Genomic DNA, 16873 nt, shown 5'->3' on the forward strand with positions numbered 1-16873 from the left:
AGGCAGGGCGAGAACAACCGATCGAGGGTCAACCGGGTGGAATCGACCTAGCAAGTTATCGTCGGCACGTTTGTGAACGAGATTCCGCGGCAAAAAAAGTTCCCGGAACCGGATTCGAACCGGCGTGCGAAGCGCGCCCGGACCACTACGCCACCGAAGAGAGACGAATCATCCCCCGTGTAGTGACTGACCCAGCAATAGAGTTTCCCGGAGTCCCCAGGAGTAAGAGCAGCGCATGCTGAACGTGGCGACGACCAATCCTATGAACGTCACGACGACGAGGTCGTACGAAGTAAAGTAGCCGAACCGTGAGTTCATGCATGTAAACTTTTACCCAAGCGCTTGGTGATATTTTTCCACTAGCCTGGGGCCTCATTGCGCATCTTCTTTCGACAGCTTTTTCGTATGACAGTTTGCATGGTTTGCTCGTTTTGAGTCGAGATGCGCAATGCCACCCCTGAGTTGAACCGCTAGTGTGGGCGCCGTTCATCCAGTCCTGCCGTTCGTTCATCCATTCGTCGGTAGCGAAATTAAAGTTGTACATTATTGATTAAAGTTGTACATCCCGGCGAAATTAAAGTTGTACATCCCGAATGTTCACCAGTAGATCATGAGTGAGTTCCGCACGTTAGATAGACCGAAAACACAATATAGAGTAGGCCTACGAATGCAAAGAGATCGATGTCGTTAAAGTAGAGGAATAAATTGTAATGTAAAATTAATAAGAATCCTGTTCTTTTTTGGAATCCTATAATTGAATACACTGCGGCAAGAAAGTATCTGGACGGTTCCGAAAAAGGATATTCTGATGAGGTAAAGGTAGAAGATTCTTCATGTTTTCGGGTTGATTTTTTTTTTGCAGGTTAATTTACCGGGGATGTTGGCCTTCCCAGTCGTGAAACCCCTACCCACAACGTGGTAGGTGGTCTCCTTCGGGAGTGGCGCTTAAGCTTACCTATTCCGGGGGAACTCGTGAGGCTGACGGGTTGCAATCTTATTATTTTATTTTGAAAATCATTCCTAGAGCGGAATAGAACTTAAAATGGTCGGGGTTCAGCGAAACCGCACTAAGCGCCTTTTAGACTGACTTGTGGTATTTTGTTCGTGAAATGAAAACCGAAAGTAATTCATATCAATTAATTCATACATTTGCTGTTGAATATCCTCAGTTATAGGGTAGAAGGATATACTATACGATGTGTGATCAATTGGATCTGCTACACAAAGTTTTATGCAAGAAAATGGGTAATTTTTCATTGGCGCTTGGTGCGATTTGGTTGAACCACGACCAAATGTTACTTCGAATGTTGCAATGCCGGACATCAATCCTGCAAAGATAGTGTTCGCTTCCGATCCGGCAGGTACATTTTTTGCCTTTCTCGTACAACAAAGTTGTACCAGAAGGCTATAATTTCACTCCAAAAGCCAAATTTTGATAGAAGGCTCGGAGACCCACAGTGTTATATACCAATCGACTCAGCTCGAAAAACTGAGCACATGTCTGACTGTGTGTGTGTGTATGTGTGTAGCCCCGGGAATTTTTTATTGTTAAACACGTTTCATATAGAAGGACTTGACCGATTCGAGTGCAACTAGTTTCATTCGACGGAGAAACTTTCCTAGTTGGACACTATTGTTTTTGTTTGCTAATATCCCATGCGGTTTGAATAATATTTCTATTTTTCTTTTATCAAAAACGCTGTGTACATGCACATTTTAAATCATTAATCAATTTAGCCGTGACGCAATCCATTACTCTCATAGTTGAGTTATTTTTAAGCAACGTGATATAATCGCATCAAAGCTATTAACCGCCTAAATTTAGGCAATTTACGTTGCATTTACCATACTAATTCGAATTCAACACATTGAATCGAGAAAGGCATAATCACCACTGGGGGATAAATTTGGGTTTTTGATTTTGAATCGGTACTTTCTGTAAGCCAGATCAGTTTGTCAACAAACAATTTATATAAAGCGTAAGAGTTCAGTGCGAGATTTCTCTTGTTTCGGACAGCAGAACGATGGCGCGATCGGCCGAAATATTGTGTTCTGCATTGCGCGGACGGTAATAAAAATCAGTTCAGTGCGAGATTTCTCTTGTTTCGAACGGTTAGGTAAAATCACTGTGTATAAAGAATGGCACGGTCGTATCGCTTATCAGAGTGAATCCAGATCCAACGATGTCTACCAACTAACTGATAATCCTTCCTGTGGTTTTTGTGGAGACGCAGAGGTAAACACGGTCTTCAAATAGCAAAAACCACCTACTAATATTCCTACAAGGACGTGGCCGGCGCCGTTATTGATCATTCGAATATTAGAGTCGCTGAAACTTGCACACTGAGAATGTTTGAACAATCCCAGTCAATCATTCAGTTGATTCTTTGTGCAATTTCACTGATTCTGGCCAATCACGGAATAGCAACCATAGATATGTGTAGTCAGTCAAAGCTAAGCTAAGCTAGCTAAACAATTTATATAAAGCGTAATATCGTCGTTTCAAAATTCAAATCCTCAAAAACATTTGAAAATAAAAAATCAGTATTTTTTGTTAGACTCGTGATGCTGACATCGTGAGGTATGCATAACAGCTAATACCAACGCGTTTTACCTTAAGCTAAATTAATCGTTGTAACCTAGTTTTCAGAGGATACATATTCCGTTGGAAGAAACACCGTCAAACATGCGATGCAATGACTGGTATGGAAAAACCAAACTTTTATTTGCATTAACTGACAATTGAAATGAAGCTTGGACGTGGCATTCTCATTGCTGGCGATAAAGCATAATTAGGAATATAGACAGCTTGGTGGTGGTGGAACGATGTTGTTTCGGAAATGAACACTAGTTAGGGTTAATAATAGTCCTCCGAATTAACAAGAAAATAAGATGCAACTCGGAGTTGGGAAACAGTATCGCCGCGTTCTTCGACCGTTCAACACGTTCCAAGCCAAAGTTAATAATTTCCAAATATTTTTTGGACTGCATCAAATGGATACCGAACATACACCAATACATCTGGTTGATATAGGTAAGTAAAAAAGGGCGCGTAAATGATATCATGATAACAATTTATTAGAAATTCATAAAAGTGGATATGAAATGTTCGGCCATTTCATTTCACTTTTTTAAGACAAGTTAATACTATTCCGTTTAATTCCACCACTTGATTGTAACTTAACAGGGGTTAGTATACTCTGGCGACATAAAAAGGGGGATTTTCGGGATTTTTGAAGATTACTAAATGTATGACAAAAAAAATAAAGGCATATGAATGATTTGTTTATCGACTTTATGGGTCAGTTCTACTCAAAGTATGAGGGAGTAGATAATCGAAAGATAATTGAAAATCTTTCGATTGTCTACTTCGTCATACTTTGAGTAGAACTGACCGATAAAGCCAACGAACGAATCATTCATTTCAATCACGGAAGTAGAATCTGTTTCAATTATTATGTAGGTAGGTATATGTTTATTCTGCAGTGTTACAAAAAAAAATGTTTTGGCCTGCATTGGAGAGCTCTTTTGGCTCGGAAATACGTCATCTTCACAGTATGAACAATAACCATGCACGGAGATAACTTAAGCGGGTAAAACGAATAGATAATGCAACTGAATGAGTTATCCAAGCATGCACTCAGCGAACTAGACTGGCTAAATTCATGACTGGTACCTTATGAACCTGTACTGGTACCCGCTAAATTATATTATGCTGCATGGACCAACCAGTGCATTCCGGACCAAAGTTTCTTATAATGATTGGGGTTATAATGACATTGGGGTTGGCACTGATTCTGGGCCATGCTCGTAGTATTGTTTTGGCAACTTTTATTTTTGATTGGGCTTTAATGTGAGTGTTCAGTTCTAGAGCTTTTGGATCCACAAACCCCAAACAAGTAACGCGCTCGCGAGTGATTGTGGTATTTATTTATTTATTTATTGATCTATTTATTTATTGATTTATTCATTTATTTATTTATTTTATTTTATTCATCCGGTGACGTGTTTTATTGAAATTGAAGTGAATCATTGAAATTTGAGTGAAACGTTTGATGGAATGGAGAAAAGAGAAGAGTCATGTTTTTTGTGAAATGCACAGGGAATCAATATTCGAGCAACGCCTAACAATATACTCTTTGTCATCAACAGAGTTTGTCACTGACAAACGCACCTAGCGACAAACCTTTATCAGAACCCGAACACAATATGACAAGAATCAGTTGCCTTGCTTGCTCTGATATCTCGGAAAATACGCTGCCAATTTTATAATCATTGTTCGATTCTCGAATATTTTCTTAAAATCAGAAACTATGATAGCATAAAACCGAAGTTTTCACTAGAAATAATGCAAAATAACGAGATGAAAAGTTAGCAACAAGATTGTTTTCTTTTTTGTTGCTGACAAAAATTTTCGGATCTTTGTCATTATTATCTCCGACAAAAACAAAGCTTTGTCGTTGGTTCTCTTTTGTCGCTTGTTTCGCAGGCGCATTCCAAAAAAAATTGATTCCCTGGAAATGCAACATATTTGTACAACGCAAAAGGAAGTACCATACTATTACTATGTGTGATATGTGTTTAGGTAGATCAGCGCGTGAGGAAAATTTTCTGGTGGTGGTGCATTTAGGCCGTTTACGTCACAGAGCTGTTGAATTTTATATCAGAAATCGCGGAAATACTTCAAATAAAACTTTGTAAAATGTTTATTATAATTATCTTGAAAAGGCATGGTTTGATTTTTGTATTCGATGAACCTAGAAGAATCGTTTTGCTCACTGAGCAGAAAGTACAAATTTGGTAAATTTAGATTCGTTCAACGGATAGTTGTTGATAGATTGAGGTTAAGAAATCGCCTGTAAATTACTTAAAGAATAAACTGTAAATAGAATCGATATAAGCACACTCTTTCGACAGCCGGCTGGCAAGAGTTTAAATAAAAACAGGTAAACAACATAGTCTGTGGGTCGAATTGCCAGCTTGAGGCAAACCTCCATGACCTACCTTACCCTACCCAACCACCAACTCCGTAGAACTTATGAGAGCGTCGCCAAGTCGGGGGCCTCTCGTTAAGTAAGTTCTACATCAACATTTCCTTTCCTATCCCTAGTTACGGTAAAGATGGGCGTGGCCGGGAGTAGTAATCCTCATGCTTATGCCATTTTTATCTTAGATTGGAATCAAGGGTAATTCCCCACCTTGATTTCCGATAGCAATCTGGATAAGGATTCCATAAGAAACATGAGTATCACTAGTGTCCAATCTACGAAGTATACCGTAACAACGCTAACGCTAACGCTAACGCATTGGAGAGCTCTTTTGGCTGCTACACCAGGTGCAGCGTGGCACTTCCTACAGCAATCTGCTGATTGATGCACATCATAGAAGCCTCAACAACGTTGGCGCTAGAACAAAATCAATTTTTTTTAGGTATTTCAAAAGTTATACGTGTTTTGGGGTGTCCAGATTTTATCGCAAACTTATTTATACAGATATAAATTTCGCAAAAAAATCCAGTATTACAGTATTACAGCAAAAAATAAATTGATAAAATAACTAAAGAGTTAAACCCTAAATTTTCGTAATCAATAGTAGATAAACTCTGCCATTTCACGTCAAACATGTGGAACCGCTCTTAAATTTCACAATAAATTTTCAACGATATCTTGATCCCCAATTGCCATTGGGGGAGAACGAAGCATTTTATTTTAGCTTATATATCAGTGGGGACAGTTTCTCAGATTACTTTTTTCAAACTTGCATCAGGTTGCGATAAACTTGTTCTCGTCGATTTTTATGATTGAGAGAGATTTAGGCCTGTCCCTTTCTTATTGTCGTTCATTATCAATTGAGAACGAATTCTTATCACAAATTTAATTAACATATATCAATAACTAGCTTTATGTACCCGGCTTTGCTCGGGATTGAAAAGTAAATTATGCAATTCAAATGTCTTATTGCGGCACCAAACGCACTTCACAGAAAGATAGATACATAGATGCAAATCGGGGTGTACTCTGTGATCGTTTTCTCAATAGAGAAGGTGTACCAGTTTGTCTTTGTGTCCTACTTGGTGTTAGCCATTTAGCGATTTAGCCGAATGCCGTTTAACTTGATACTACAACAGGCTGAAAATTGCTCTTATTGGGACTGATTACATAGGCTCCTTATTAATTACACTTTCCTCTCTTGTTTATTGCTTCTACCTCTCTTTTAATTTCCTCCCTTTTCCTTCTTTTTTCTCTCTTTGTTTTCTTTTATTTTTTTTTCTTCTATCTTCCTCCTCTACCTTATTTCCCCCGGTTTTCTTTCCTTTTTTCCTTCTTCTGCTTTCTTCTTCGTTTTTCATTCTTCTTCCTTCTACTATCTTCCTGTTTTTCTTCCTCCTTTTTCTTCTTTCTTCCTCTTCCTTCTTTCATCTCCTCTATTCTTCTTCTTCTTCTTCTTATTGGCATTACATCCCCACACTGGGACAGAGCCGCCTCGCAGCTTAGTGTTCATTAAGCACTTCCACAGTTATTAACTGCGAGGTTTCTAAGCCAGGTTACCATTTTTGCATTCGTATATCATGAGGCTAGCACGATGATACTTTTATGCCCAGGGAAGTCGAGACAATTTCCAATCCGAAAATTGTCTAGACCGGCACCGGGAATCGACCCCAGCCACCCTCAGCATGGTCTTGCTTTGTAGCCGCGCGGTTTACCTCCTCTATTCATTCTCCCTTATTTCGTCTTCCTTCTTTTTCTATTCAAATTTCTTCTTCCGTCTTTCTTCTGCCTAATCGTCGTCTTATAGAAAAGGTGTGTTCTAAATGTGGTTGAAATCGGTCCACAGATCCAGATTTGTTCGTTTTCTAAACAGTATTTCTCCCTCACACCCTCCCCCTTTTCTTAATAATTCCAACAACCCTTCCCAACTTCTTTCCATCAAAATAGAGAATGTGGGTGCCAAATTTGGTTGAAATTGGTCCATGAGTTATGAAGCCATACTGAATGGTCCGTTTTTGAGCAATACCCCTCCCTCCAGACCCCCCTTTCCACCAATTACCATCGAATATAATCGTCTCCTCATAGTGAATATGTGCACAAAATTTGGTTGAAATCGGTCCTGAAATTTACGTTGAATTGCTCGTTTTCTAAACAAAACCTTTTCCCCCACCACTCCCTCTTTTCTTAATAACCCTCATATCCTCTTTGTTATCTTCCCCTGAGGATATAGAACGTGTGTATAAAATTTGATTGAAATCAGTAGTTACATACAGACATACATATTGATAAAATTTCGGCAAAAAAATTTGTTTTTTTTTTAAATAAAATGTATACTTAATATGCATCGCCCAAAAGTTTGGGTTCACTCACTATATGGTGAACCGGTCATAAGTTTGGGGTCACTCTCCTGAAGTTTGTTTTTATGAGGTACAATTTTTGACGTTTTGTTTGCGACTCATTTCCTACAATATGTATTTCGCCTGAATTTGAAATGTTTACTTCAATTGTCATATCAAGATTAACCTTCCTGCGGTGCCCCAAAAAAACCTATACTTAAGTGTGCGGGGAATATCGACCCGGATTTGACATGGCAATATACCAGGCATTTATCAGCTAAATTTACATGTTTATATACCCAAAACAATAAACAGTAAACTAGTAAACTAGGCTCGGCTGGTAATTTATAGCAACGCATCATGTCCATACAGACCCTTCAGTATGATTTTTGATTTAGACATGATCAATTACAATGATCTAATCTGTTCACATCGTTCTGGACTTTGAACTAAATGCTCTACTAGGTCAACTAGAATCGGTAGAGAATTGAAAGCAGCTCAACAGACCCTCAGAGGCTATGCGTACAACATCCGGTTTGGCCATATCTATCGTTAATTATATCCATGGCCTCTAATGCCCCGATAGGTTTGCTATCGATTTTCTAAAACGCTTAGCTGACTTGGTAGATGAGTTGGTCTTCATTTCAGAATGATTTGAAGGACTTAGAACATCGCGTTTAGACAAAAAGAAATCCCATTTGTTTGTCACATCTGGTTTGGGCATATCTAAATCGTACATAATTCACATTACCTCTAAGGGCCTGTAATGTTTGGATATGATGGGCTGTTATTGATTTTGTACCGTGCGTTATCGACAAAAAATCTGAATTCAAGAACGATTTGGAGAATATAGAATATCTACAGGATTATTAGCTGAATAATGTTTTCCATCATATGTAAAATAGTTTTAGCACATTTTCTAGAAAACAAGTAATAAAATCGTAGTAGCGCGATTTTATTGTGCAATTTCCGTCCATATAAAAGGGACCAACTGTCGATTCATCCACTGTCACACCAAGAGTATATGTGTGGTCGATCATAAATCTGAGGTCAGTTTCGAGAAATTCTTTATTCTTTATTCTTTATTTGGAGCAGGGAAAAGCCCGCTTGAGTAGAGCAAAATCCCTTCCTCAAGCGGGCGCAAAACCTCCTCTTCTTTTATATCAACAGAAATTACAATTTCCAACAGATACAATATTTCTTAAGACTATTACAATTTTACAATAAAAGAATACTTAATGTCTATCCTGACTAACTATTTATCAAAGGGTGTTTGTGTTAGAAGCGGCAAGTATTCGGCAAAACTTTTTCCGAAGATTGGGACGAGAAAGGTGAAAGTCAAATTCAGTAGCACATCGATTGAAGATACGGCTCATACTAGTGAATGGCTCGTTATGTCCATAATTTGTACGAGCACCCTGGAGGAACAAAAAAGAACTGAACCTAAGCTGACGACAAGGCGCATTAAGGTTCAAAAGAGAGAGCAAATAGGAGGAATCAATTCTTGATTGAAGAAGATCGGAAATAAATAAAGCCCTTGATATATCCTGACGCTCGCTCAACAACTCTAATCCAATGAGCTTACAGCGGTCATGGTAACTTGGTAGGTTGTTTGGATCATGCCAGTGGAGATGCCGTAACGCGAAACGAACAAATTTGCGTTGGATTGCCTCGATACGCAATATACTGTTTTGGTAAAACGGTGCCCAAACAACAGAAGAGAATTCTAGAATCGATCTTACCAAAGAACAATACAGTGCTTTCAAACAATGGATATTCTTGAAGTCTTTAGATATGCGGAAAATGAAACCAAGCATCTTAGAAGCTTTGGAGGACACGAATGCGACATGATCGTTGAAAGATAGTTTTGAATCTAATAGTACGCCTAGATCCTTAACGACGCATTCTTTTTTAAGATTCGTTGTTCCAATTTTGTAGCAGTAGTCAATCGAGGAGCGTTTGCGCGAGAATGAGATCACTGAACATTTGTCAGCATTAAGTACCATGCGGTTTATCTCACACCAATCGATGAACACGTCAAGCTGAGTTTGCAAGAAATAGGCATCAGAAGCGTCATTAACAATCCAGTAAAGTTTGAAATCGTCGGCAAAGGACAACTTAAATGATCTTATAAGCTGGTGAACGTCGTTGAGATAAACTAGGAAAATTAACGGCCCTAGGTGGCTACCCTGTGGTACACCTGAAGTAGCGGGAAAGTATGATGAGATGGAATCGCCAATCTTAATGGCCATTTCACGACCGGATAGATAAGATTCAAGCCAGCAGAGGAAAGGTCCAGAGAAACCGAGACGTCCGAACTTAGCAATCGCAATCTTGTGGTTGATTTTATCGAATGCTGCGGAGAAATCAGTATAAATTGAATCCACTTGTTGTCTTTTCTGCAGAGCACGAATGATGAACGATGTATAGACGGTTAAGTTGGTACTTGTTGAGCGCTTCGGCATGAATCCATGTTGATATTCAGAGATGTAATCGCGACAGTTATGAAACATAAAGTTATAAACTACTTTTTCAAATAGCTTTGAAATTGCACACAAGGCGGCTATACCACGGTAATTGCTGACCTCCCGTTTGTTGCCTTTTTAAAAACAGGGAAAAGGTAGGAGTATTTCCAGTGATCGGGGAATGTCCCATTTTGAAGCGATAGGTTGAACAGTGTTGAGATAGGTTTTGATAAGCTTCCGGAGCACTTCTTCAGAACGAATGCAGGAATACCATCGGGTCCAGAGCTTGTTGAGGCCTTGATTGAGCAACAAATATTTTCAACCATTTCAGCATTGACGAACGGATGATTACCGACTGGGGGACGAACAGGAACGTTGATAGCAGCTGTACGAACTTGATCCGCATCCAGAGCTTCTTGAGTATAAGCGCTTGATAAATGACTTTTGAAAAGATCACAGATTCCTTCGGTAGATGAACGTTCAGTGGTACCCATAGACATGACGGTAGGTAGGCCAGATTCTTTTCGCTGGTCATTGACGTAATTCCAGAATCCTTTGGGATTATGCCGAAGTTTAAGTTGAACTTTTCTTTGGTAAGCGGAAAATAGCCTTTTGTTCAAACGTTTGTAACGGAGTTTGCCAAGAGGTAGATTTGTTTGTAATGGCGAGATTTGAACTTCGAGTAATTTCGAAGAGCAGATCGTTTTAATCTTTAAAACGCTTCAGACGTTTATTACTCCAAGGTGGGTTTGGCGGAGACTTGCGGGAACGCTTCGGAATGAATTGATCGATGGCATACAAAACAATATTGCTAAATGCAATTATTGAAGAATTAATATCCTGGTCGATAATGGTGCGCCAATCTATGTCCAAGAAGAAGGTATTCATACTAGTATAATCACCATTTTTGAAATCATAGTATACTGCTTCGGAAGAATCCTTAAACACGCAAGGTATGGCACCGCAAATTTCTATCAATAGAGGCGGGTGATGAATCGACGATCTAACGAGCGGAGACGGAGCTTCTATTAATGAAAATTTGACATCTCCCTCGATACTACCGAAACACAAATCGAGCATCCGACCGTTGTTGTTCTGCACAAAGTTTAATTGAGAAACTCGTGCCAAGCTATAACTATCGATAAGCTTTGCGACTGTTGGACAAATCGAGGAGCGAGAGGCATCAGGATAGAGGTACTGCGAATGGCCCGGTTTCCATTTAATATTAGGTAGGTTGAAGTCGCCAAGTATCAATACATTGTCTCTGATACTCATTTGCGAAATGATCCAGTTGAGCGAACCGATGTGTTGATCGATTACATTCGTGTCGTGCGTGCGGTCAGGTGGAATGTAAAGAACGCAAACAAACAAAGTGTGGGTTTGAAAACTTATAGCTACCCAAATTTGCTCAACTGCGTCAGTATTGGGAATTGATATTTGCCTAGCCTTAAAATTAGATCGCAGTGCAAAAAGCACCCCTCCGCCCGATCTTTTATTGCTGTTGTTGGGATTACGATCCAAACGAAAAACGCTGTAAGATCCCCCGAAAACCTGACTGGACATGGTATTTGCATTTAACCATGTTTCGGTTAAAGCGTTGGTGTCTTATTTATAAAATAACAAAGAATATTAGTAGGGTGGTTCAAAAAACGACCCAGCTCCACCATGCTCACTCGATTCCGTCCCATACTCCGAGTGTCCTCAAAAAAACCGATTTGAACAAAAACTGGTTGAGCGCAAGCCGGTTCAAGTTTGTATGAAAACTAGTATGGGAAATAGGGTGGCTCATAAAACACTTTTTCAAATTTTTTGATGAGCCGCCCTCTTATTCGGTTCTATTTGATGCCCTGATGCTCTGGACAAAATTTCCGCCAAATCAGTCAATGTTTGGGCGGTGCTAAACTCGTTGGAAGTTTATATGCAAAAATGTATGCAGAAACATCCCAAAACAGTGATTTGCAGTTAGACGGCACAATTTACGATCAAGAACCATGATACTCATTCAGTTCTTGTAGAATTAAATACAGAATGTTATGCTGAAAACCGCGAGAAGATTAGAGTTCATTGCGCAAAGATATAAGCATTTTACTTGAGTGTTGTAAGGGTGAATTTATTTCTTTTCAAAGGTAAAAGAAACGAAATTTGCTCAAACCCCACTTCAGAGAAATGCTAATAACTTAGCCTGGCAAACTCTAATCTTCTCGCGGTTTTCTGCATAACATTCTGTATTAAATTCTTCAAGATCTGAATGAGTATCATGGTTCTTCATCGTAAGTTGTGCCGTCCAACTGCAGTTTACTGTTTTTGGATGTTTCTGCATACATTTTTGCATATAAACTTCCAACAAGTTTAGCACCGCCCAAACGTTGACCGATTTGGCTGAAATTTTGTCCAGAGCATCAGGGCATCAAATAGAACCGAATAAGAGGGCGGCCCATCAAAAAAATTGAAAAAAGTTTTTCCCATACTAATTTGAGCCACCCTAATGGGAAACTAAACCTTTTATTACACTGGCTACGGCGCCTCCCCTCCAAACGCTGGCGAAAAGAGAACCCACATAGCTGAAAGCAACATTCACTGAACGAAAATCGCACCGCAGGAAAGATCCATTGATTACGTAATGCGAATATAGCATTTTATACCCCTCTCACCCTTATGTCACACTTTTTGTATGAAGCATCTGCCCCCGGTGCGATAGTGTAGACTAGACTAGACTAGAAGTATCTGCCCCTGGTGCGATAGATATCACAGACAAATTTTGGGTTTTTTGTTGAATTGCACGTTTCACTGATGCCTTCTGAGAAGGCTAATTATCATGCGATAGATTCGCTACCTCGATTAAAATCGACTCCCAACTATTGGAACGACCATTTAATATGGATTGTCTATGGAGTTGAAGCTCTTGAATATTTCATCCAGTCATATGGTCTCCCCCCTCGCTAGCGCCCAATGACGGAGTGCCAGAATCAGAATAATGTTAAATTCAACCTCGGCATATCAACTTTCATACAAACCTGAAACGACTTGTGCACGGTAAGCCTCTATTCAAACTAGCCCAAACCATTGGTTGACACCCAATTTATAAATCATAATCGACTGAGCGTGGCGGAGCAACATTATTTTTTGATCTACCCTACTTATTAGTTTACTGCTGCCGGTGCCGGTGCACCGCGGTGTTTACATTCGCTCCGCGATCAGTTTTTAATCGTTTTTTTCTCGGGCAAAAATAACAGTTTATATTAAGTTTTCGGTGTAAACAAGTGACAAGTGATTTCGAAAAGTGATGTTTAATTTGCATTCCATCAACATTTCGGGCAGCTCTTGTACAGAGAAGTGAGTAAAAAATTGATTTTTTGCGTGCCCTTTGAGAAGAAGTGAAGTGCAGTGTTAAACCCACCAAATCGCGAACCGCTTTTAAATTGGCACGATTTGGGATAATATTCGAGCCGAAATACAAAGGACTCTTTGGATAAACATGTCCATTATCATAGGAAGTCATTAAATATGCTGTGAACAGGTTAGTAATTTCAATATTAGACTTTTATTCGATGCTGTTCGATGCATCCGAATGTTGGTGGGAGAGGAGTGCGGGAGGTGTGGGGTTGACCCGTGGAAGGTCCGGTGCCATATTGACTGCCATCGTGGTACTCTTCCAACTATGTCCTTAAGAGTAAGTTTTCGGGTTAAACAGGTTTAACAATTTAAATAAACATTTCAATTCAGGATAAAAAAAAACATATTTAAGAAAGTGAGTTTCCAAACAAAGGGCAAGGACTGTACTTCAAACAATATTCGGCTCAAATTGAATTAAAACGTATATCAGGAGAGTGATCCCAAACTTATGACCGGTTCACCGTATAGTGGGTGAACCCAATCTATTGGCCAATGCATACCATGCACTTGAGTATATATTTTAATTTTTAAAAATTAAATAAAAATGTTCCACCAAAGTTTTGTCAATGCCTTTAAAATATGATTAAAATTGGGTTTCATTCCACGTTTTATTTCAAAACTTTGTGGGCTCAATTTCGAGAAAAATCAACATAATTTGACAGCATAAATTTAAGAAAAATTTGTGTCTTAAAATAATTATTAAGCAGATAAAAGAATTAAAAAAAAATTGTTTCAAACACCTACGATGCAAGAACTACTCATAATCTATGTTCTGAGCTAACAATACTCAAAGTCAGATGTAAAACGGCAAAAATACAGCCACAAACTTTTGACTATATTTTTAGAGGGTGAACCCAAACTTTTAGCCGAAAGTGTAGATTGTTTTTTATATATATACATAATACATATTTCATTTGTTTTCAGCAACATCTCCGAATCTACCTGTAAGGTGGAAGCCTCAGATCAAAACAACACACGTTAAAGGCCAACAAATTAAAAAGAAAACCCGACGGAGAAATCAAATAGGTAAGCAAACCAACGCAAATATTTCAGTTGCGCACTATTCGGAATTCAATAGTTTTCATAGACGCTCAGTGGATGACTAAGGAAAACAAAAAACAACAAAAATAATCTGTAAAATGCTGATAACTGATGATGTATTCGCGGCATTTCTGCAATATCTAGCGTACATACAGTCACTCTCAAAATTGAGCGTACAGCATGGATTAGATGAATATATTAGAAAATTCCTAAGGAAATTTGATTGTTGGCTCGGTTGTTTTTAATGCATTTCAATATTCATCCCTTCCTTCAATGTATGCGTACATAAAATGGTTGAAATTTTTTCTTCAAAGTTCATTTATTTGAAAATAATCTCAAAATAACCCTGTTAGATGTGACAAAATTGAGCGTACACCGAATTTTTTTCTATCAAATTTCTTATTATAAACACGATTAATGTATTTTAATATTGTTTTTTCATGATTATATTTATAATAATAAACATCCGCTACTTAAAGATTCAATATTTTGAAATTAAACCATGTTTTGGTCAAAATGGCGAACAAGTGTGATGTATAAACAATGCTATTTAACAATTCAATGCTGCTGGGCAAAATGAATGCTTTAAGATATGGATTTCACCGGCATCGTGTCTTATATATGATAGATAATCGAAATCGAGCGAGACATACGATAAATTTGGGAAAATTCAGTCGGTAAATGATGAAAACAGATGTAAACATACAGAGAAAACGACAAATGTTGGGAATGGCATATTTCAAATTAAGTATAACTTTTTTTAAAAGTCGATGTATAGGTAGCTTATAAGCTCAGGACACTCATGAATAATAATATTAATAAAAGAGCAGCACACGGATACATTATAAGATGTCATTTTATATTTGAAGACTCAGTCACCGTAGGATGAAATTTGGTTGAATCATTTCAATTCACCAAAATATCATTAAATAAGCTGCCGAACTCTTAAAAAAGTTTATTTTTACTTGCCACATGGAAATCATCCAATTGTATCCCTTATGGTAACAGATCGTGGAGTTCAATCCAAATTTAATTATGAAATTACGATTTTAGGCTATCTTTTCAATATTCAATTAGAAGTGCTCTACGGGGTTGAAAAGCTGTTTTTATGTTCGGTACCTTAACATGCACCTTGTACTTTTAGAATTTGACTGTAAATGATCGGATTCAAAAATATTACTCTTAATGATAGACCTGAGACAATAATCGAGCTTTAAGACAAATTTTAGTTAAAGACATACTAAATTTGAAATATGTCATTCTTAACATTTATCGTTTTCTCTGTATATTTACATCTGATTTCATCATTTACCGACTGAATTTTCCCAAATTAGTCGTATGTCTCACTCGATTTCGATTATCTATCATATATAAGATACGATGCCGGTGAAACATACAAATTAAAGCATCTATTTTTCCCAGCAGCATTGAATTGTTAAATAGTAATGTTCTTACCTCTCACTTGTTCGCCATTTTGACCAAAACATGGTTTAATTTCAAAACATTGAATGTTTAAGTAGCGGATGTTTATTATTATAAATATAATCATGAAAAATAATATTAAAATACATTAATCGTGTTTATAATAAAAATTTGATAGAAAAATTCGGTGTACGCTCAATTTTGTCACATCTAACAGGCGTATTTTGAGATTATTTTCAAATAAATGAACTTTAGAGAAAAAATTTCAACCATTTTATGTACGCATACATTGAAGGAAGGGATGAATATTGAAATGCATTAAAAACAACCGAGCCAACCATTTAATTTCCTTTGAAATTTTCGAATGTAGTCAACTAATCCATACTGTACGCTCAATTTTGAGACTGACTGTACGTATCAATAAAAGATATTTTGATTACTAGATAAATATTGTCGCTGTCGTCGCTGTCCGGGACATCTTTTGCTGGCGAGGATAGGGGAGCTAAATGTCAAAGAAGGAAAATCCATACGATTTGACAGCTTGATACCCAACATGTTCCGGACAGCAGAACAAAGGGAACCGAAGCGACAATCTTTATCTAGTAACTAAAATATCTTTTGTATCAATCAATTCAGGTTAGGACCGCAATTGATAAAAAAAATGAATGGTTTGAAAACATTAGATGTGAGGTTAGTTAGAGTAAAAGTTAGTATCCCACAATTGTAGCTAATTACGATTCATTGTTGAGAAAGACAAAAAATAATTGGTTCGAGCATATAATTCGAAATTTAAATTTATACGAAAAATGTGGGGTCTTGAATGCATTTATTTTATCGAAGATATGATATTCAGCCCAAGTTTTTACACCACTCAACCGCCATATTGCAGAGATAAAAAATAAATTTGTGAAAGTTTTTTTTGGAATGCATACATTTTCAGAGTAGAACTGAACCAATTATATCTAAATTTTAAAAAGGGAGCGATTCTCATACAAAATGGTCACGTTTGGGAATCAAAATATCGATTTCCAGCAATTGTATTGAGGATATTTTTAGCATTCCAGCTTACAATTACCTAAATTTTCATCTAATGATTATTTTTTGTATGCATGTTAGCTAAGCTTAGCTTGATTGACTGTACACATCGTAGTTGCTAGTCATGATTGGTCGAGAAACAACAAATATCCACAGCTCACCAATTGAATAGTTTTCTCGGTTCTAGAAAGCT

General features: G+C 37.8%; 2 protein-coding genes across 3 annotated transcripts in view; one reads left to right on the top strand and one right to left on the bottom strand.

Annotated features, from left to right (window-relative positions):
* The window catches only part of LOC134211844 (alpha-1,3-mannosyl-glycoprotein 4-beta-N-acetylglucosaminyltransferase B), a 104827-nt gene that overhangs the window by 37296 nt on the left and 50658 nt on the right, over positions 1-16873 (bottom strand). The window lies entirely within an intron of this gene.
* The window catches only part of LOC134211842 (probable 3',5'-cyclic phosphodiesterase pde-5), a 63205-nt gene continuing 49263 nt past the window's right edge, over positions 2932-16873 (top strand). Inside the window, exons 1-2 of one of the 2 annotated variants that reach the window (XM_062689142.1) lie at positions 2932-3034; positions 14107-14208. In XM_062689142.1, the coding sequence (XP_062545126.1) occupies positions 2995-3034; positions 14107-14208 (142 nt within the window). In that variant the 5' untranslated portion in view covers positions 2932-2994. Of the gene's footprint in view, positions 3035-13187; positions 13307-14106; positions 14209-16873 lie in introns of those variants that run through there. The other variant, XM_062689150.1, reaches the window with a different exon arrangement.

This window comes from Armigeres subalbatus, chromosome 2 (genome assembly GCF_024139115.2).
Source record: "Armigeres subalbatus isolate Guangzhou_Male chromosome 2, GZ_Asu_2, whole genome shotgun sequence".
Classification (NCBI taxonomy): Eukaryota; Metazoa; Arthropoda; class Insecta; order Diptera; family Culicidae; genus Armigeres; species Armigeres subalbatus.